Below are 22648 nucleotides of genomic sequence, written 5' to 3'. Positions count from 1 at the left end.
TTAAAAGAAAAAACACGTGTTTAATATTTTTTCGAGTTCTTTCGGTTGTTTCGATTTGGCCAGTGAATTAAATTTCACCCTGTATATCTACAAGGTCTAGAAAAAAAAAACAGTTATTAATACCTAAAGATACCTGTTATAAAGAAATCTTCATCATCATTATCATATCAGCCCTTTATCGCCCACTGCTGAGCATAGGCCTCTCTTCTAGTACGCCACTTGTCCCGGTCCTGAGCTAATCTCATCCGGAAATCTTGCTAACCATTAACCATATATCGGTCATATTAATACAACCATTTGTCGGTATTATGATTCAACGTCCGCTAAACTGTAACGTGTAAATAAATAAATTTATTTACAGCACCCAAGCTCGCATTTTTTTCGTTATATATGACACCGTAAGATTGTGAACCCGTTATTTTATAATCTAACGTAGGTTAGGTTAGGTTAGTTTATAATCCACCTAAGCATTAAGTCCGCCTGTTGTACTTTTTGTATGTGCAATAAAGTTTAAAATAAATAAATAATAATCTCCCTGCCGTCAGTTTATAATCTAACTAGCGATATTATAAACTGACGAGTGTTTACAATTGTACGGTGACATATACATATATAAATTAACCAATATATACCGTATCATGAACTAGATAAATAGTCTTTAAAACATTTTCGTGCAATAGGCAGCGTAGACCACTTTATTGTATTATAAATTTTGTATTTAATGCAGTCCTCATTATTTTGTAAGGATTCAGAGCATTGACCGTTGACTTACCTGCATTTTATAATCCATTGTTATCTTTATTCACAGCACGTATGCCTTTGTTTCAATATTTGCAAATGCTTTATAACAATATAGTCAATATAGCTACTGTTGAAATATCGCATTTTCCCTGCTATTTTACTTTTTTTTATTTTGTAAAAGGCATTTGGTTCGCTTGTTATGTTGCGATATTGGGTTTTGCGTATTTTATTAAATTCTTCGCATAGCAAATGGTTGTTGAAGCTTGTTTGTTTTGGTAATCCTTTGTCATGTAATATTAAATGATATTTGATTTTAAGTTTCATCCTGGATTCTTATAATATATTCTAAATTGAGTCAAGCCACATGTTTAATTTATTTTTAATTATTCCATTAATCTTTAGTGATCCTATTGTTCCATAATTATGTTAACATAGGTACAGTCAGCAAAGCTATTAGCTTAGCACCCCTGCATACATATTGCATACATATACATATGCTGTGTACATAAAGCCAGCAGATTTCATTACAGGGCAGAATGTCTGTAATCAAATCAAATCAAATATCATTTATTATCAGGCAACTAAGGCCCATATATACATACCTTACAAACTAACATACATACAATAGTAAAATCTTACAAGCTAAAAAAATATTTCGGAGGCGGGGGGTTATTTCGGGTAATGCGCAGTTATACTCACATAAGTGCACGCGGTTAAGTCCCGTTTCAGTTTAAATTATGAGTGAAAATCGTGTTAGTTTAAATCAATATAGAATAATGCCTTTCTAATTTTCTCCAGATATGGTTCGATTGTGTTCTATCAGACCGTGACGGATCCGCAATTTCCAAAACTATTTGGTAGCACGTGCAGCCGCGGCGTGTGACCATACTTCCTACTTTCCTAACCAATCATATTTCATTCGTAGTGTCATAACGCGACAAAAAATGATATATACTTATAGTCACTTACGTCCTTTTTTCTTTTGCTGAAATTGGGCTTAAACTACGTCGCGTTGCGAGCATCAATAATTTTCCCTACATATTTCGTCGGGTGACAAGCAAAAGTCACTAAGTACTATCAAAAAATTAAAGTAAAAATGCACTTTATTACACTTGTAATACGGTTTATTGTCCAATAATTTCAATGGTGTTAGTTACTGACTTTTGCTTGTCACCCGACGATTTGTTACCAACCTTCTTTTATTTGTTAACATACTATTCGCCACTAATTCATTAATACAAGAATTCGAGTACATGTTCTGAGAAACGAAAGTTATGAGTAATAAGGAGCCCACTGATTAACAGTTCGCCGGACGGTATCGACCTGTCAGTTGTTCGGAACTGTCAAAATTTTGTTCTATTTAACCGACAGGCCGATACCGTCCGGCGGACTGTTAATCAGTCGGCCCCTTAAACTTATTTTGGCGCTGCGAATGTCAAATTATCATAATCATCATGGTAACATTCCATTTCTAACCGCAGCCTGCACTACCGGTACTGAACGCGTCGCTGTCATTGTCAATTTCCATAGTAAAATGAACAGTATTGCAGCTGTCGTTGGAAATAGACTGTCACCTTAATGAGAATAGATAACGACCGGTCTGGCCTAGTGGGTAGTGACCCTGCCTGCGAAGCCGATGGTCCTGGGTTCGAATCCCAGTAAGGGCATTTATTTGTATGATGATACAGATATTTGTTCCTGAGTCATGGATGTTTTCTATGTATTTAAGTATTTATCTATTATATATATCGTTGTCTGAGTACCCACAACACAAGCTTTCTTGAGCTTACCGTAGGGCTTAGTCAATTTGTGTAAAAAATGTCCTATATTTAAAAAAAAAACTGTGCACCAAAGTACGATGCTTTACAACGGTTCAAGTCACCAAGTCATACTCGTATGTCTGATATGTCGCATTGTTACCAAGGAAACGGCAACAAAGGCTACACGGCTCCGTGCTTGTCATGGTCGGGTGATGCCGGGGGTGCCAGCTGGGATGTTTTAATGATACATCGTGATATCGAACACTTTGTATTTATCATCTCGACAAACTTAAGTACAAGCATTGTGGTGTGTCATATCTTACCGTTTAAAGTGCAATAAGTTGGAACGGGCGGATGAAGTGAATGAGGTTCATTGATATCCTTATCAGAATATAGGTACTTTTAATTATGATGACTACTCTCTAGAACAGGGGTCGGCAACCTTTTAGCAGTCAAGGGCCACATAGTAGTTAACGGAGGAGACGCGGGTCGTACTTTGTTAATATTTATGACTTTGAGTCATTGTTGTTTGTCACTATAAAAGACAAAATAGCCAAAGCGGCACTCGGGCCGCAAGTGACAGGTTCACGAGCCGCATGCGGCTCGCGGGCCGCAGGTTGCCGACCGCTGCTCTAGAAGCTCGTTTCTAAAGCCCTGTTTACACGCCGCGAGAACTTGCATGCAATGTTTGATACATTACTAAATACGAGTACAGTGTACTATGAATCCAGTCGATCGACAAAATAACGAGCGACCAGAATGTAACGAAAATCGCATGTAAGTTCTTGATACGTCTAGTGATAGTGACTTTTTCTTGAGAACGTTAACCATGACCCCTAACCAATAAATAAGGAAAGCCATAGAGTTCCGCGGTTGTCATGGTCGGCTGGCAACCGAGGGTGCCACCTGGACGCAACGGCCATGCACATGACATCCTGACATGCGCCCGATCGATATTGTTCCTGTCAAATTTCCGTAACGTTTACCATTAAATAGGCTTAATCGCTTGTTTTATGGTTTTTATTGGTAAACTTTATTAATGTACCATGGTAGTGTGACCCTTGATTCCGTGCTTTGGTGACAAAAAATGTTGATTTTCGTCTGGATAGGATTTGCATTGTAATTTAGTTGATGCTAACCAATCAGATATTAATAATGTAGGTTGCTTGTTGCCATTAGAATATAGGAATCTTATTTAGTAGGTAGATACTGTTATAATACCAAGGAAGTAAGTGACACAATATAAGTATTTTTTTAAATAAATAAGATATAATATTATCCATTACGTCACTTAAAAGTTAAAAATAATGAGCTTTGCATATTAACCTACCATATACCCTAGTAGCATTTTCGTTGGGGCCCACGGTGCCAACGGTAGGGAAAACGTTGGGATGAGGTTCGTTCCGTAGCCAACATTAATTTTGTATTGGCCCACCATCGCATTTACCAACATTCGCTGTGGCACAGATGCCCATCAATGGGCCTTTGTGTATTTTGGTACCGTTGGCTAAACAACGATAATATTCGTTGGTCCAATGATGACATATATCGCATTTACCAACATTGGCAGTGGCAGTGATGCCCAACAATGGGCCTTTGTGTATTTTGCTACCGTTCGCTAAACAACGATAACATTCGTTGGCCCAATGGTGACGAATACCGCATTTACCAACATTGGCTGTGGCATGGATGCCCAACAATGGGCCTTTGTGTATTTTGGTAACGTTGGCTAATCAACGATATCATCCGATGGCCCATTGATGACAAATATCGCATTTACCAACATTGGCTGTGGCACTGATGCCCAACAATGGGCCTTTGTTTATTTTGGTAACGTTGGCTCGTCAACGATATCATACGATGGCCCAATGACGACAAATGTCGCATTTACCAACATTGGCTGTAGCATTGATGCCCAACAATGGGCCTTTGTTTATTTTGGTAACGTTGGCTAATCAACGATATCATCCGATGGCCCAATGACGACAAATATCGCATTTACCAACATTGGCTGTAGCATTGATGCCCAACAACGGGCCTTTGTTTATTTTGGTAACGTTGGCTAATCAACGATATCATCCGATGGCCCAATGACGACAAATATCGCATTTACCAACATTGGCTGTAGCATTGATGCCCAACAATGGGCCTTTGTGTATTTTGGTAACGTTGGCTAATCAACGATATCATCCGATGGCCCAATGATGACAAACATCGCATTTACCAACATTGGCTGTGGCACTGATGCCCAACAATGGGCCTTTGTTTATTTTGGTAACGTTGGCTAATCAACGATATCATCCGATGGCCCAATGACGACAAATATTGCATTTACCAACGTTGGCTGTAGCTTGATGCCCAGCAATGGGCCGTTGTGTATTTTGGTAACGTTAGCTAATCAACGATATCATCCGATGGCCCATTGATGACAAATATCGCATTTACCAACATTGGCTGTGGCACTGATGCCCAACAATGGGCCTTTGTTTATTTTGGTAACGTTGGTTCGTCAACGATATCATACGATGGCCCAATGACGACAAATGTCGCATTTACCAACATTGGCTGTAGCATTGATGCCCAACAATGGGCCTTTGTGTATTTTGCTACCGTTCGCTAAACAACGATAACATTCGTTGGCCCAATGGTGACGAATACCGCATTTACCAACATTGGCTGTGGCACGGATGCGCACCAATGGGCCTTTGTGTATTTTGGTAACGTTGGCTAGTTAATGATATCATCCGATGGCCCAATGATGACAAATATCGCATTTACCAACATTGGCTGTGGCACTGACGCCTAACAATGGGCCTTTGTGTATTTTGGTACCGGTGGCTAAACAACGATAAGGATAGCATTCGTTGGCCCAGTGAGCACAAATATCGCATTTACCAACATTGGCTGTGGTACTGATGCCCAACAATGGGCCTGTGTGTATTTTGGTACCGGTGGCTAAACAACGATAATATTCTTTGGCCCAATGATGACAAATGTCGCATTTATAACTATAGCCGGTCATTGCAATAGCAAGTTTGTCACTAGAAAAGGTCGCGAAATTAAAATTTTCTATGGGACGATAACCCTTCACATTAACTCACATTATAGACGGGTCTAACGCGAATTATATTCAATTACCTTTATTTACCGACGTTTCGACACAGGTTTCACTGGTCGTGGTCGCGGCTGACTGATTGTCCCAGCAAAATGTCAAAACAGAGATTTGTGCACCTACCCGACGAAAAGTGTATGTCTCTGTTTTGACATTTTGCTGGGACAATCAGTCAGCCGCGACCACGACCAGTGAAACCTGTGTCGAAACGTCGGTAAATAAAGGTAATTGAATATAATTCGCGTTAGACCCGTCTATAATGTGAGTTAATATGTATTCAAAACGCGAAAGTTTAAAATATTATATAACCCTTCACGCCTACATTTTTTAAATTTGTCGCTCTTTTCTAATGACGGAAATGGCTTGACAGAGTATAACACTATAAACAAATAAATAAATATCACACGAGCATTTTAACAGAGGCCAGGGGCTGCGTGACGTCATCAAAATAGCTACCAGTTGAGTTTGCTAGTGGCGTCACTAGATGGCGTTACTGTCTCCAAACATCGAAATTATAGTTATTTTCTCGATTATTCCGGATATAATTATAATATTTTTTTAAAGTAACTTATAAATCTAATAGCTATAACTATAAAATTTATACATAAATTTAAAAAATTGTATTTTACCGACATTTTCTCAATTTAAATCTCAAAAAACATAAATCTCGCTTACGAAGTTTCGAAGTGCGGTTAGTATATATACAAATTAGAGTGTATAGTAACCATAGTAAATAAGAGTGTGTAGTAAATTAGAGTGTACTTGCTTCGGCAGTAAATATACTAAAATTGGAACGATACAGAGAAGATTAACTACAACTGCTGCCTAGGGCCTTCATGTGGATACAACCAATGCCTACCGTAGTGTAATTGTAATATTTATCAGCAAAGGCCCAACGTCGTATTACACAACCACTTACCTAACGTAGGGTAACTGTAGGACTCGTAAACAAAAGCCCATTACATAATTAGAGTGTAGGCCCACTATAAATTACACAACTATTTACCTACGGTAGTATTGTAAGAATCCTACAAAAGACCCAACGTTAAAGTTACAATGATGGCCCTTTGTGGGACAAGCTGTGTTGGGCCTTCAACCTGGTGCACGACTACCTACCGACCTACCTGACTTGCCGTTGGGTAATTGTTGAATTTGCAAACAGAAGCACAACGAAAAAATTGCCCTTTTTTAATTTTTTGCAGTTGGCCCTACAGCAAGCTATACGGCCAAATGTAACAATTAACCAACCATCAAACAAATGTGTATAGGCCCTACCACGGCCCAACCAAAACCACCACCGTTGAATAATTGTATGATTTATTTAAATAGGCCCAACGAAAAAATTACTCTAATGGCCCTCTGTTGGGAATCTTCGGGAGGGCCTTTGTCGAGGGCCCTCCAGCAAATCGTACGGCCAAATGTAACAATTAACCAACCATCAAACAAATGTGTATAGGCCCAACCACGGCCCAACCAAAACCACCACCGTTGAATAATTGTATGATTTATTTAAATAGGCCCAACGAAAAAATTACTCTTATGGCCCTCTGTTGGGAATTTTCGGGAGGGCCTTTGTCGAGGGCCCTCCAGCAAATCGTACGGCCAAATATAACGGTTGCCCAACTAATACGTAAACAAAGGCCCAACAAAATCCCTACAAGAAAATGCTATTAGGGTAATCGGGATCTGTATCATAAAAAGTAGATTGTTACAAATTTTTCGATTCCTCCACCTTGTCTAGCATTCGTAGAGCGATGTAATAATATGCTAGTAGTGTGCAAACATCGTATTTATTGACGCGTAAAAAGTTCAAAAAGTTCCTAAAACAAAAACGCATAACTGTAGTGTTTATCCATTCGTACGCGAATCCGCACCCGCACCCGTGCTAAGGTCGCATTCGCAACGCGTATTTATTTTAAACGCATCAGTACTTCGCTAGACATTGCGTGTGTTCCCGCGGGTCGCACGCTCTCATCTTTACGATCATACAATATTAAACAACACTTGTACATCTAAAAATAGCCTCTAACTCGACGTGTTAAAGTCCTCGCGGGATGTTTGTGTAAGTTTGTTAATCTGTGCGTTTAATTACTCGACAGTGACGGATAGAAGCGTGCCGTGCGAAATTCCTTTGGTATCTTTTAAACTAATATCGTTCAGTCGCGAATCGCAGCTTCACGTAGAAGCAATGTTTAGTTTTTTTAGTGGCCTATAAAAGTTATATGTGAGACTGTTAACTCGGAAAACAGTGGATGTTGACTTAGTGTGTTGATTTTGACGGGACTGTGTTAATATGGTGTTTGAGTTCGTTGATACCGTGGTAAGTAGGTCATTGGAGTTTGTCGGTTAATGTGTTTTAGTCTAGTGGTATTTGTAACGACTTGTTTGATTTATTGGCAATCGATACACATGAAAACTTGAATAATAATTCTAAGACCGCGAGATATGAGTCATATGAGGCCCAACCACAAGGAAAATATTGTCGATCTTAAAAACCTCTGGGTCTGGGTATTACATAGGTTTATCTCGGTTACTAATCCATTTTTTGTTCTATGATATACAGAGATTTCAAAGTAGGTCTAAGTATTATGAACTATTTATTATCTAATTAGAAAGTTTTTTTTTCATCAGTCGCTTTTTTTTCTTCAATAATATGCCCTTCGAGCAACACCGGCTTCCGACACGTCGGAAGGGAGGGGCCCAAGCGATATCTCGCTGTACAAATCTTTCTGCCATTTTTTGCGCGGGGAAAGGTGCACACAGTCGCATTTCTCACACACTTACATACAAAATCCAATCTGTAATGACGACACAAATACATATGAAATGAAATAGTGCGAATGCCGCCTCCCTTCCGTGTTGCTCGAAGAATATGCCAGTTTATTGTTTCGAATTAAATACTGTTTTCAATATGCACAAAAATGCTAAGTACAACTAATTCGCCTTATAAATAAATGTTAATTTACTAATGTTAATGAATTTACTAATAACCATACAGTACATAAGTAAACACATTCATCGAATTACATGTCGCCCCAGGGTCGTTAGTGCCGTCTGGAGCCGGTCTCGTCAGGCCGAGGTGTCCGTACAAATTGCCTAGACGTGCTCTCATGATGGATGGATCAGGTTTAAAAAGTAGCGGGAAATTGCCTTGGAAATTATAAGATAGTTTGATAAAACTGTTGTTTCTTCACGGAAATGCTAATGCTAATGAATTCACTAATAAATACAATACATTAGTAAACACATTCATCGAATTACATGTCGTCACAGGGTCGTTAGTGCCGTCTGGAGCCGGTCTCGTCAGGCCGAGGTGTCCGTACAAATTGCCTAGACGTGCTCTCATGATGGATGGATCAGGTTTAAAAAGTAGCGGGAAATTGCCTTGGAAAAGTTGGAAATTCTAAGATAGTTTGATAAAACTGTTGTTTCTTCACGAAAATGCTAATGCTAATGAATTCACTAATAAATACAATACATTAGTAAACACATTCATCGAATTACATGTCGTCACAGGGTCGTTAGTGCCGTCTGGAGCCGGTCTCGTCAGGCCGAGGTGTCCGTACAAATTGCCTAGACGTGCTCTCATGATGGATGGATCAGGTTTAAAAAGTAGCGGGAAATTGCCTTGGAAATTATAAGATAGTTTGATAAAACTGTTGTTTCTTCACGGAAATGCTAATGCTAATGAATTCACTAATAAATACAATACATTAGTAAACACATTCATCGAATTACATGTCGTCACAGGGTCGTTAGTGCCGTCTGGAGCCGGTCTCGTCAGGCCGAGGTGTCCGTACAAATTGCCTAGACGTGCTCTCATGATGGATGGATCAGGTTTAAAAAGTAGCGGGAAATTGCCTTGGAAATTATAAGATAGTTTGATAAAACTGTTGTTTCTTCACGGAAATGCTAATGCTAATGAATTCACTAATAAATACAATACATTAGTAAACACATTCATCGAATTACATGTCGTCACAGGGTCGTTAGTGCCGTCTGGAGCCGGTCTCGTCAGGCCGAGGTGTCCGTACAAATTGCCTAGACGTGCTCTCATGATGGATGGATCAGGTTTAAAAAGTAGCGGGAAATTGCCTTGGAAAAGTTGGAAATTCTAAGATAGTTTGATAAAACTGTTGTTTCTTCACGAAAATGCTAATGCTAATGAATTCACTAATAAATACAATACATTAGTAAACACATTCATCGAATTACATGTCGTCACAGGGTCGTTAGTGCCGTCTGGAGCCGGTCTCGTCAGGCCGAGGTGTCCGTACAAATCGCCTAGACGTGCTCTCATGATGGATGGATCAGGTTTAAAAAGTAGCGGGAAATTGCCTTGGAAAAGTTGGAAATTCTAAGATAGTTTGATAAAACTGTTGTTTCTTCATGAAAATGCTAATGCTAATGAATTCACTAATAAATACAATACATTAGTAAACACATTCATCGAATTACATGTCGTCACAGGGTCGTTAGTGCCGTCTGGAGCCGGTCTCGTCAGGCCGAGGTGTCCGTACAAATTGCCTAGACGTGCTCTCATGATGGATCATCAGGTTTAAAGAATAGCGGGAAATTGCCTTGGAAATTCTAAGCTAGTTTGATAAAAGTGTAATATTTATGTAATATTCTACATCATAGCAAATATAATGTCGATATCGTGTCGCCACCAAATTCGTTGCCTGTTGGCGATGGAAGTTATCAATGTTATCATCCTAAACCTATGGAATGCACATCAGATACCTATGTTAAATAAAAGATGAATTAAATATAGCAACTCAAACCCCTTTTACCGCTAAACGGTATTTAAACTTACAAGACATTGTCATTTGATTTATTGAAATTGAATTCAAATTTAATCTCCATTGTTTACTTAGAGCAGTTTCGGATTCCGAAAACGTTCAAAATTTTCCGGCCAATATATCATCCTGTGCAATATTCTGGAAGACTCGCCTAGAGGCTCGTTTAACATAAATATTTGCAATTAAAATTAAGGTGGAACACCCTATCCTTGCTATTATTCAAATTGCACGCCACAGGAGACCGCAGAAAGTTTCAAATTAATTAAGAGGGTCATAAGACGGGCCGTTAAGGAGGCACAATGGTAACCCCTTGGTTTGGCCGCAGTAGATGTACTTGCAGTACCTTGACGTAATACGAAGCCTAAGAAAGCATGGAATTGTCTGCTTCTATTGTTAAGACGAATTGAAAAGGAAAAACTTACTTGTCGTGAAACCTAGTGGCTTAGGGAGGATTTCCACCTGTTCAATTTTTTGGTCCCATCTGCATTGCCTCTAACTCTCTCATTTGAGAAATGTGAGACGCAAATACACATTGGACCAAGAAGTTGGACAGGTGGAATACCATCCCCACACGGGATTTTGCGGCTTACTGAGTTCAGCATTTTCGAGTGGTTTTTTTTGTCTACCGTTGTAATACCGTTTTTCTATAATTAGTTAGGTACATTACGAGAACAGTGAAATTGCAATAATATATATTAATTTACAAGAAGTTCCAGTACTGATAATAGAGATTTTACTGTGCGAGTGCTAGAAAGTTGAAGCCCATTACTTGGTCCGTATTCCTAATGGGCTGAGGGCTATTAGGAGCCCTCTTTCGTCACCTCCTGGCTTTGGACCCTCGCCAATATCTCATATTTGTTATATGCTGTATACATTATTGTCACTTGTTGTGCGGATGGCATTGCAGATACACAATTTGTGTTAATTTAAATTTAAGTACCTTTAGAAAATCTACCCTAAACGAAATAACAAATAATGAAGTAATTGCACATATTCCTTATAAATACCTTTTTCGAATCGAACGCAATACACATTTTTTTTTTCACCCAACAGCAGTTGAATCCTTTATTTGTAATTTAGTTGTCGTTCAATTGCATTTTTTTTTTCTTCAGCATTTTTGGGTGTATTGGATTATACCTACTCTAGCGCTCTTTTTCTACATTATATGAAGAAATGTTATATCCACAGGATAAGATACCGAATTCTAGTATGTTTTCCTGTCCTCGTACGTTTTTATTCTTTCATATTTTATATTAAAATACATTTTCTTCCATCACTTACTTACGTAAGTATAACATCTGTATTCCCAAATTAAAAATGTATAATGTATGAAAATCATATAAGGTACATCCATTTTATGAAAATGATATAAATTGTCAACACCTCGGAAAATTGAATATCCCTTTTAAAATTCACGTGGAAGATGCCTGAAAAGGGTGACGTGTAACAAATATGTCCGGAGTACCTAAGAAGTTCTTTGTGCACACTACTGCGCTGACGTCGCCTGCAAATTTATTTTTAAGACGTAACTCTCCGCTGGCGTAACCAATGCCAATAACATTGACAAAAGACTTGGTGCTGAGACTTGGTGCTGTGAAGGTTCTCTGTATGTGATAGGTAAGAGGACTTTATATTATAAAACTGTCTACGGTTGTAAGGACTTATTGCTAGACAAATTATCTAAATAAATGATAGATAAATTTACGTTGCAAGTGCTTTAAATAGATGAATAACAAAAAAAATATTAAAGAAAATTTACCGGTTTGTGACCGAAGAAATGATTTTCCTAATCTACTGCTCGCTGGTAACCAGATAGGTAATCGCGTTTTGGCTTTTACATCCACATGTAACTTGTATGTGTAAAGGGTGTTAGGATAGGACCAACACTAATAACGAGAAATTATAAATTTTGAAAAATTTAAATACAGTTTATTAGATAAGTACGTAAATTGGATATTTATATACAAAAAAATATATTAGTGCATACAAACTTAATATAATACATACCTAGAAACAAAACAATACCATAAGTCATATCATAACTAAAACATAATTAAAAAACTACTTAACCTACAAAACTTAAAAACTAAATCTAAAAATAAATACAATTGGATCTTACATTACTATATTCTAAGTTTAATATATTTTCGATTTATGTACCTATACCTACCGAACCTTGAGCCTGGCCTGATCGAGTGATTAACAAAACCACCTTCTTTAGTTTTCTTAGCGTCACTTGCACCATCCTACTAACCCGTGGTTACCCGGTTAAACCTGGAGTTACCATGGTTACCAGTACAATTTGATACTGGGTTAACGATTTAACCGGTTAATCCCGTGTTAGTGGGTTGGTGCAAGTGGCGCTTATAAACTTGTGCAATCAGTGCTAATGCGGTGTTTACAGCATTTATTTCCTGGCGTGACTTTTGCAGTTCCAACCTCAAGAGCTTCGGCCTGCCCAACCGTATCTGGCAGATTGCGGTCTGCCGTGTCCGGTGCCAGAAGCGTTAACAGCCCTGCCACCAGGGACACGGCCCCAAATATCACGTTTGGAAGACCAGTCCAATACACCATCTGGAATGATAAACAATTATTTTAATAATCTTGTCTTTATGGAAATTATAAAAGACATACATTAGCAAGTAATAAACGATTTAAAATACATATATTCTAAGAAAGAAGGTAACAATTTTTAACCGCCAATTAAGACTAGGTATTTTTAAGCCATTTGACCCTTATTGACAGTCTATTATCCCAAGATATTTGCTGGTATTAATTTTCCATATTCACGTTATTCTAATGTATACCGTAAGACGAAAAAATGTTTTATCATACGTACCAACAAAGGCAATTGCGGTGCTATTATAGAACCAATCCGACCAATAGACGAGCAGAGTGCATGCATTGAGTTCCTTGTGTGAGTGGGGAACAATTCCGATGTAAAAATGTAGACTGTATTGAAGGCTATAGACGACATTAGTTTCCCAGCCATGAATGTTGAATTCACAAGCCACAGAAGGTCTGAAAATGAAATATGTAAATATATTGCAGGCTATTTTACGAGCTAATTAACGGAACTTGTACCTACAGTCAGGAGGACAGAAAGTGACGGCCTAACTGATCAAATATATCGTAACACAACTATTATGTTACCATAGAAATAAGGATGTGTTCCATGTACTTTGGCCTTCATTATCTATTTTGATTATTACTCTAATAGCTAAATTACAATATAATACTCTTTATTGCACACCTCACTTACTCGTAGTTTAATTATTAAATAATTACACCCTCAGAAAATTTAATTTTATTGAAATATACTAGTTAATGATCAATATGCAGCCTTTTAATAGAAATTCTAACAAGGATGCATTTATAATGCATAATATTAATCATATATAACTTCTGTGTGATTTAAACGTTACGTTTTGCGAAATAGTAACGGACACCCGCTTTCGATTAATTAATTAGATCGATAAATATATACGTTTACTTACTGTTTGGTATAAATTAAATTAAATTAAATTAAATTAAATTAGATTTATTTAAGACCAACAAAGGATCAATTTCGTTAGTGACACATTTTAATCTTACAATTAATGTTAGTAGGTATACACACACAACTTATTGACTATCTATTACATATATATTTACATAATAATATAATTAATTAATTTAATTTAAGCACATGTGGAGTGCACCACAGTGGTTCAGGTAGGCCCCATCAAACCTATCTGCATACATGGCCAGGATGCTGTTGGTGCTGTTCCTCACTCTGCATAACAGTGAAGTGGCTCTTTTGCGCATAATGGCAGCAAAACTATCCACGCGCGCCTCCGCAAACATTGTTGACGCGCTGCAGTAGCGAGGGAGCCCCATCAGCACCCTAAACGCATTATTATACTGTACGCGCAGGGCACTGTACTGTTTTTGCGTGTAGTTCACCCACAGACTACTGGTGTAAAAAGATGTACAAAAGGCTCGGAACAACGTAATCTTTACTGCCGGTGAGCTACACGCAAACCTGCGGGCAATCATGTTCGCCCTTACAGCCAGTGCCCTGCGCTCCCTTTCGACGTCGGAACCGTCCTTGAGGTCAGAGGTAATCATATGTCCCAGGTATTTAAAATTGTCTACCAACTTAAGCGGGTTATTGTTTAGTTGTAATACTGGGACTGTTGATGGACATTTACCTCTGACTCCAAACACCATCATTTCGCTCTTTACAGAGTTGTATTTAAGACCGTGTGCGGCAGCGTACTGCTCGCAGACCGTTATAAGCCTCGCGAGACCACAGGGTGACGCGCTCAACAGCACCATGTCGTCCGCGTAGCTAATGTTGTTAATGCAAACGCCCTGCACATGGCAACCGACATGTGTGCTGCTGAGCTCGGCAATAAGTCCATTTACGTATAGATTGAAGAGCTTCGGGGAGGTTAGCCCTCCCTGCCTTACCCCGCACTCCAAACTATACGGTTCCGACAACGCTCCCGCCCATCGAACGCTATTGACCTGTCTTGTGTACCAAAATTTGAAAATGGATATAAGATCTGGAGGTACCTCCATCTCCTCAAGCTTTCTCCATAGTATATCATAACAGACCAGGTCAAAAGCCCTCGACAGGTCGAGAAAGCATGCGTAAACAGGTGTGTCTCTATCAGTATAATACCTAACAGTCTGCTTTAAACACAATATAGCACTTTCAGTCGACAATCCGGGCCTAAACCCGAACTGATTGTCGTGCAGCTGTATATACTTATCTAGTTGTGTATTAAGCAGACTGTCAAGTATTTTTGCAACAACAGTGGCAAGTGAAATTGGCCTGTAGTTGGTCTTGTCCGACGTATCTCCAGTCTTGTTTTTAACAATCGGAACAACAACGGTTTTCATTAGTTCGGCCGGTAAATACGAATGCCCCAGACATAATGTATATAACATTGCCAGCACTCGAGGTAGGTGTGGGCCCGCACATTGCAGGTGTTCGATGCTGAGACCATCGTGACCCGGGGATTTGCCTCCAGACATTTTCTTTATCGTTTTAGTGACCTCCTCGGCGGTTATTTTAGTCCCGATCGTAATGGTCTCAGCCTCGCACCCTGCATGTGATGGTCCTAGTGGTGAGCGAACCAAAAATTGATCTTTAAAAAGTTCAGCAATCTGTTTGGGGTCACTTATACCATCGACACTCGCGGGACGACCAGGTTTAGTATTCATTCGATTCGTACACTTCCAAAATTCAAATGGTTGCCCTATACAGAAGATGGCGCAAGCTAAGAAAGATGTTATCAAAGGACCTGTCCTGTTAAACTTCTTAAGGATGTATGCTCCCAAAGTAAAGCTCAAGATGTCCATGGTCGACGACATTGCGAAATTGAAATATTTATTTCCTTGCAATATCACTGAATTTAAAGCCATTCCGTAGTTAACAAGAGTGCATGTGACCCACCATACGATACAAACGAAAAGTCGTTTCAATATAGACCTCGATTTAAAAGTGTCTCCTAATGCGGTGACAAAACTGGATTCGTTATCCTTTTCGAATGATATCAAGTTAAGATTTCCATTAATTTCTATTTTATTCATCTTGGCAGCGTTGCGAATAATCTCTAGCGCTGCTGATTTATTTCCTTTGACCAGAAGCCATCTGGGGCTTTCGTCTAGCAAATAGATGAGGAATATGGAGAGCAGCCCTGGGATATACAACACTCTCAGTAAAGTTCTCCAGTAAGGGATAAGCCAGGCAAGCAGAGGCAGCAAAAGTCCTCCTATCCCGAAACCCATATTACATAAAGTCGAGAAAGTAACACGCGACTTGGTTGCCACCATTTCAAGACCTGAAACAAAACATTCAGAGCTTATGATTTAATATCAAAACTTACACCACCTTAACAACGGTTGTTTACCGGATAGCAAATAACAAACGCTACGTTGTATTAAGCTTCACCTTCTGCTGTATTTATAATTTAAATATAATATCTCACCCAGCATGTATAATGGCGAACAAAAATCTCCAATTGCAGCTTCTAATAACTCAAGTGCTACGTAACACCAATATGATGACACGAAAGTCTTGACAGTCCCCAAGACTGCGCCTGCTATGCCTGTTACAATTATTAAAGGTTTTCTTCCGAATCTGCAATAAATTAAATTCTTGACATTAACACATAAGCGCCTGCCTGGCCTCCGGTGGCTCGTTGCGTGGTCGACATCCGGAAAATTGCGGGTCGATTCTGAATGAGATTAGCTCAGGACCGAGACAAGTGGAGTACTAGAAGAGAGGCCTATGCTCAGCAGTCGGCGACAAAGGGCTGATATGATGATCATAACTACTTAAGCCAAGATAGAAGGTTTTGTAACCTCGTACCTACACAAGGTGTCAGAACTGTCAGATGTATAAACTACCTGTTTAAAACTTGTCATTTATTATCTTTGACATACCTGTCAGACAGTGGCCCAACAATGAGTAGACCAATCATGTATCCGAAGCTGTGCACGCTTCCGATTAAAGTCCTTTTCCAGTCTTGACATGCCAATTGAAACTAAAAAGTATACCAGTTATACCTACACTTACGTTAATTAAACAATTTTACTAAATGAATGATAATAAGTACAAAAGTAAATTTCAAAACGGTCAAAAAGGCGTATTCTGATTGCAATTACAGGTTATGAATTTGAACTAAATCTTCAACCATAACGTCACTTTTGACACTGACAGCATATCCATTCACAATCCTGTTATTACAAGCAGAATACACCTCAACGAGTCTGCAAATGATACCATCAAGCAATCATAATTGAGGTTATACCTATGTTGTGATAAGTACCTATACTTATCATCAGCCATCTTTACGCTTATATATATTTGCCATTAAGGTTACCTCGGCCACAAAACTGTCAGGATCATCATAAATCCATTCGGAACACGAAGAAGGATTTCTGCACCACACTGCTGTATAATTGACAGTATTACTGGTACTAGAGTCACTTCTGTTCTCTGGCAACAAAATATCATCAGCGCATCTATATAAAACACAGTCATTGACGGTTATATATACATATGCACTTATTACTAGTTACAATGAATAAGGATTGAAGAAGAGTTTTTCGTCCATATGAAACTTGTTAAAACTTTAATGAAAAAAAGTTAACTTACCTGTATCCTACTTCTTCGGTCACAAACACGTAATTACAATACCACATCGTTTCAATAACCGCCCCTAATATTAATAACACACAAGCTATTGCATGGTAACGACCATAGACTTTAAAATTGACTAAAACATCGTCCAAATCCAGCTTGTCTAAAAAAATCGACATTACGATCAACTTATTTAAAATTATTATTCTTACAATATTATTGCCGTCAGTTATCCACAACGCCCAATACTAAACTGTAAATCTACTTAGCATACGAATAGTGTTTTGCTAATTGTTTTCTTGGCTAATAACATTGAGACATTTTCCATATTTAAACCGTTTAATTTAGTTTTACATAATACTTACAAGACTATGTCTGCCAATATCATCCAGGTAAGCAGATGCCTTGTGGAGAATTATTTATGGGCGTACCTAATATCTGTTTTACATGAATGTCGTTAAATAATGAAATTTAACGGTGTTCAGCTATCAAATGATTTTAAATCGTGACAATGTCATAAAGCTTAGAGCCAGTTGCACCAACCACAGTTAACAGACTAATCAACGTCACACAGCAGAGATCTATGAAACTTTCCATACAATAAAATTTAGCGAACACTTTTAACGGTGACAGACGGTTTGGTGCAACCGAGCCATACTTTCGTCACATACGTATATCAGTAAATAAACAATTATTTATTTCAATGAATTGTGTGATCAAAAGGTTTTCTATTAGTTTGACCAATCAGAACAGGTAACTTAGTTTGAACAATGTCCTAAGCGACGTTCTCTGGCTATAATTTCCATTTCCTCGGCCTCGCAGACCGTGTCCGGCAGACATTGGTCCGCCGTGTCGGGCACTAGCAGCGTCACGAGCCCTCCGGTCAGGGCCACCACACCAAACGTCAGTGTTGGCAGACCGGCCCAGTACGGCATCTGCAGAATGAATAATGAATTTAGTTTTCTGCACGAAACTAACATTTCATAAATGGATAAAGAATCAAAAGTAACAATAACAATAAAGATATAGGTACCTACTTAGCAAATTTTTCGATATCACCTTAAATAAAAAACTTTGATTGTGCTATATGTACCAGTAGTGGAGTTTGTGGTGCTAATACAGCACTAACTCTTCCAACCCCCGAGCAGAGTGCATGCATGGAGTTTCTTGACTGAGTTGGAAATAGTTCAGACGTGGATAAGTAGATGATGCAGAGGGTTATGCATGACAATAACAGACCTGCCATGTAATTGGTTATCTGAAGCCAAAGAAGACCTAAACAAAGTAAATTACACAGTCAGGCTTTTGTTACTCTGCGCTTTACGAGTAGTAAGTATACAAAAAATAATACATTATAAATGATCTTACTTGTCGGTAAAAACGGTTGACCAGTACAAAGAACAGCGCAAGCCACAAAACATGCTATCAAGGGACCTTTTCTGCTAAACTTATAAACAATGTACCCTGTGACAAGATTTCCAAGGCATTTGGCAGCAGCTGAGAGCCCAAAATTGAAGTACTTATTGCCTCCCAATAAAGTTGAATTTATAATTAATCCAAAATTTACAAAAGTTCCTGCAGTCCACCACACAGAACAAACAAAAAAACGTCTCATTAAAGAAGGCGATTTAAAGGTGTCTCTCATTACGGTAGCAAAGCTCGGCCCTTTATCTTGTTCAAACCAAATTGTGTTCAAATTTTGTGCTATTTCCATGTTATTTAGCTTTGCTGCATTTCTTATTATCTTTAATGCTTCCATCTTCTTCCCATTGGCTAGTAGCCATCTGGGGCTTTCGTCCAGAAAGTAGATGAAGAATATTGCAAGTAGTCCTGGCGCATATACGATTTTTAACAACGTCCTCCAGTAAGGGATAAGCCAGGCTGCCAAAGCTAAGAATACTCCTCCTATGCCTAAGCCTGCCTTTACTATGGTAGTATATGTAACCCGCGAATCTGTCATTTCAATAACTGTAACCAATCAAGATAGTCATGAAAAGTGAACTCATATTAGTTGATAATATTGTGTTTGGTAGGTCTCGCTTATTTGATACAATCTGAATCTTTGAATGAATCTGTTGCCACCATTTTAATAACTGTAACCAATCAAGATAGTCATCTAATATGAGTTCACTTTTCAACTCGTATTAGATGATAATATTGTGTTTGGTAGGTCTGACTTATTTGATACAAAATGTTAGATATGTAACCTGCAAATTCGTTGCCACTATTTCAATAACATCAAAACTGTCATTAAAATTATTTATTAGAGAGTGAGTTTACCTAGCGTGTAAATTGGTGAGAGTGGATCGCCTATTGCCGCTTCCAAGAACTCCAGTCCAACATAAAGCCAATATGAGGTGGCAAAACTCTTCAGGCATCCCAGCGCCCCGCCTGTTATTCCTGTTATTATAACCAGAGTTTTTCTTCCAAATCTGAAGATTTAAGTATAGTTAACTTGTAACAAAGACTGTTCTTAATGATTTTGTTTTTAGGGTTCCGTACCCAAAGGGTAAAGCGGGACCCTATTACTAAGACTTCGCTGTCCGTCCGTCCGTCTGTCACCAGGCTGTATCTCACGAACCGTGATAGCTAGACAGTTGAAATTTTCACAGATGATGTATTTCTATTGCCGCTATAACAACAAATACTAAAAACAGAATAAAATAAAGATTTAAATGGGGCTCCCATACAACAAACGTGATTTTTGACCAAAGTTAAGCAACGTCGGGAGTGGTCAGTACTTGGATGGGTGACCGTTTTTTTTTTTGCTTTTTTTTGTTTTTTTTTTTTGCATTATGGTACGGAACCCTTCGTGCCCGGTTTTTAAAGTGTTTTAAAGCGAAACATTTTTATGTAATATGTTTTTAGTCTTATGATACCTACTTATTATTCAACGAATAAATTGGGTTTCCTTCTGATTTGGGATAAGCATACTATTAATAGTTGTTATTTACTTAAAAACCTGAGGTTACATTAAATAAACAATATAATTGTTCTAAAATGTGTGTATGTGGCAATGGGCATGGGCAGGCCACATTGCGCGCAGAGAAGATGGCCGATGGGGTCGAAAAGTGCTCGAGTGGAGACCACGGACTAGCAAGCGCATCGTAAGGACGTCCACCCACAAGATGGACAGACGCCCTTGTTAAGGCCGCCGGAAGACGCTGGATGCGGGTCGCTTCCAACCGGTACGAATGGAGGTCCAAGGGGGAGGCCTAATATGTTTAGCAGTGGACGTCTTGTATGTGTGTCTATGTGTACAGTCACCTGCAATAATATGTAACACAACGAAGGCCGCAAAAATATCTGACGCGATCTTATTTGTAGAGCCATAAGAGCGTGTCACATATTTTTGCGGCCTTTGAAGAGTAACATATTATTGCAGGTGACTGTACCTGTCAGATAAGAGCCCGACGATGAGTATCCCAAACATATATCCGAAGGTGTGCGCACTTCCGATAAGAGTTCTCTTCCATTCTTGGCATGCCAGCTGAAACTTTAATAAGACAGGAGGTTTTTTTAGGGTTCCGAACCCAAAGGTTAAAAACAGGAGCCTTATACTAAGATTACTAAGACTCCGCTGTCTGTCTGTCCGCCCGTCTTGTCTCTCACCAGGCTGTAACTCATAAACCGTGATAGCTAGACAGTTGAAATTTTCACAGATGATGTATTTCTGTTGCCACTATAAAATAAATACTAAAAACAAAATAAAATAAATATCTAACTCGGGCTCCCATACAAATCGCGATTTTTTTGCCGTTTTTTGCGTAATGGTACGGAACCCTGGGGAAACGCGCATTTTTGAGTTTTTGTATCCCAGATATTTAATTTGCGACCCACCCCGGCTTCGCACGGGTAAAACCTTAAAGCCTTCCCCAAGAATGACTCTAATAGGTGAAAACCGCATGACAATCCGTTCAGTAGTTTTTGAGTTTATTGCGAACATACAGACATACAGACAGACGCGGCTGAGGCCTTTGTTTTATAAATTGTAGTGGAAACGCGTGTATACTTATCTACTACTTTCTCTCATGACGTAGGAAAAAAAAAGTTTTCTTTATTCGTTACCTCGGCTACCAAACTATCTGGTTTATCATAGACCCATTTCGAACATAATTTGTAATTCTTGCACGACGATATTGTGTGGTTTTGCTGGATAATACTCCTTATATTTGTTAAGTCCGAGCTAAACTCAATACATCTAAAAAAAATATGTATTTAAATATGTACAATTAATTTCTTCTGAAATGACATTTTTTTCTGTATCGAGCATTGTATTGAATTATAGTTTGAGCGTTTTTTTAATAATCTCACTATTAATGTATAACGACTATAATGCTATAATTAGTCATTAGTCATTAATAAATCTTTCATTAAGATAATTAAAATTTTAATGTCCATACGAATTAATAATTCTAAGTCGGACTTACCTGTATTCTACTTTTTCAGCTATGAGAACATGATTACAATACCACGCAAATTCAAACATTGCCCCCACTGTCAGAAGCAAAATCGTAACTCCATGATATCGGTCGTACACTTTAAATTTTGCCAAAACGTCGTCAAGACTCAAGCTACCTAACAGAGGATTTGCCATGACACACTTATTTCTCACAAGTTTAACGTGTGACTACTATGAAACTAACATTTCCAGTGTTCGTCTGTTAAGCCGACCACTGACTAACAGGCCGCCGGACGATATCGGCCTGTCAGTTAGAACAAAAATTTGACAACTCCGAACAACTGACCGGCCGATATCGTCCGGCGGACTGTTAGTCAGTGGTCGGTCTTAGACTTTAAAATTATGTATGTTATGAAACGAGATATTCTTTATGATGAAATTTATTTGAATTACACCAGGTGTGACAATACATTATTACATTTCATTGGCTCGTTTATAATTGCAGCACTTAACGCGCTTTAATCCGTCGAACGCCCATCACCCATCATACAACAAATTGATGCAAAGCTATTTGACCCATATCGATCTGTAGTAACACGTCTGATACTGAGTCGCTACGTCCCAAATTGAGTTAGTATCACACGTGTGATACCAGGGCGCCGCACGGGTTAACGTGTCCACTCATCAGTGGCG

The 22648-nt window shown here is 38.7% G+C and overlaps 2 protein-coding genes across 9 annotated transcripts in view; one reads left to right on the top strand and one right to left on the bottom strand.

Moving 5' to 3' along the window:
* The window catches only part of LOC134671400 (protein sprint), a 282803-nt gene that overhangs the window by 183230 nt on the left and 76925 nt on the right, over positions 1–22648 (top strand). The gene's annotated exons all lie outside the window — the stretch shown is intronic.
* On the bottom strand, positions 18312–22042 carry LOC134671537 (solute carrier family 22 member 1-like). The gene is made up of 7 exons (XM_063529397.1): positions 21984–22042; positions 21622–21754; positions 20949–21049; positions 19834–19985; positions 19202–19383; positions 18647–18811; positions 18312–18488 (listed from the first exon to the last, which is right to left on the bottom strand). The coding sequence occupies exons 1-7, from the start codon at positions 22040–22042 to the stop codon at positions 18312–18314; spliced, it is 969 nt and encodes a 322-aa protein (XP_063385467.1).

The sequence above is a fragment of the Cydia fagiglandana genome, chromosome 15 (genome assembly GCF_963556715.1).
Source record: "Cydia fagiglandana chromosome 15, ilCydFagi1.1, whole genome shotgun sequence".
Lineage (NCBI taxonomy): Eukaryota > Metazoa > Arthropoda > Insecta > Lepidoptera > Tortricidae > Cydia > Cydia fagiglandana.
This window is presented reverse-complemented; position numbering and strand designations above follow the sequence as displayed.

Coding starts and splice junctions, on each gene's coding strand:
- LOC134671537 (XM_063529397.1), bottom strand. CDS start 22,042: ATGTTTGAATTTGCGTGGTATTGTAATCATGTTCTCATAGCTGAAAAA. Junction 19,384..19,833: donor CTCACCAATTTACACGCTAG/GTAAACTCACTC, acceptor TATATGCGCCAG/GACTACTTGCAATATTCTTC. Junction 18,812..19,201: donor AAGGGCCGAGCTTTGCTACC/GTAATGAGAGAC, acceptor CTTTGGCTTCAG/ATAACCAATTACATGGCAGG.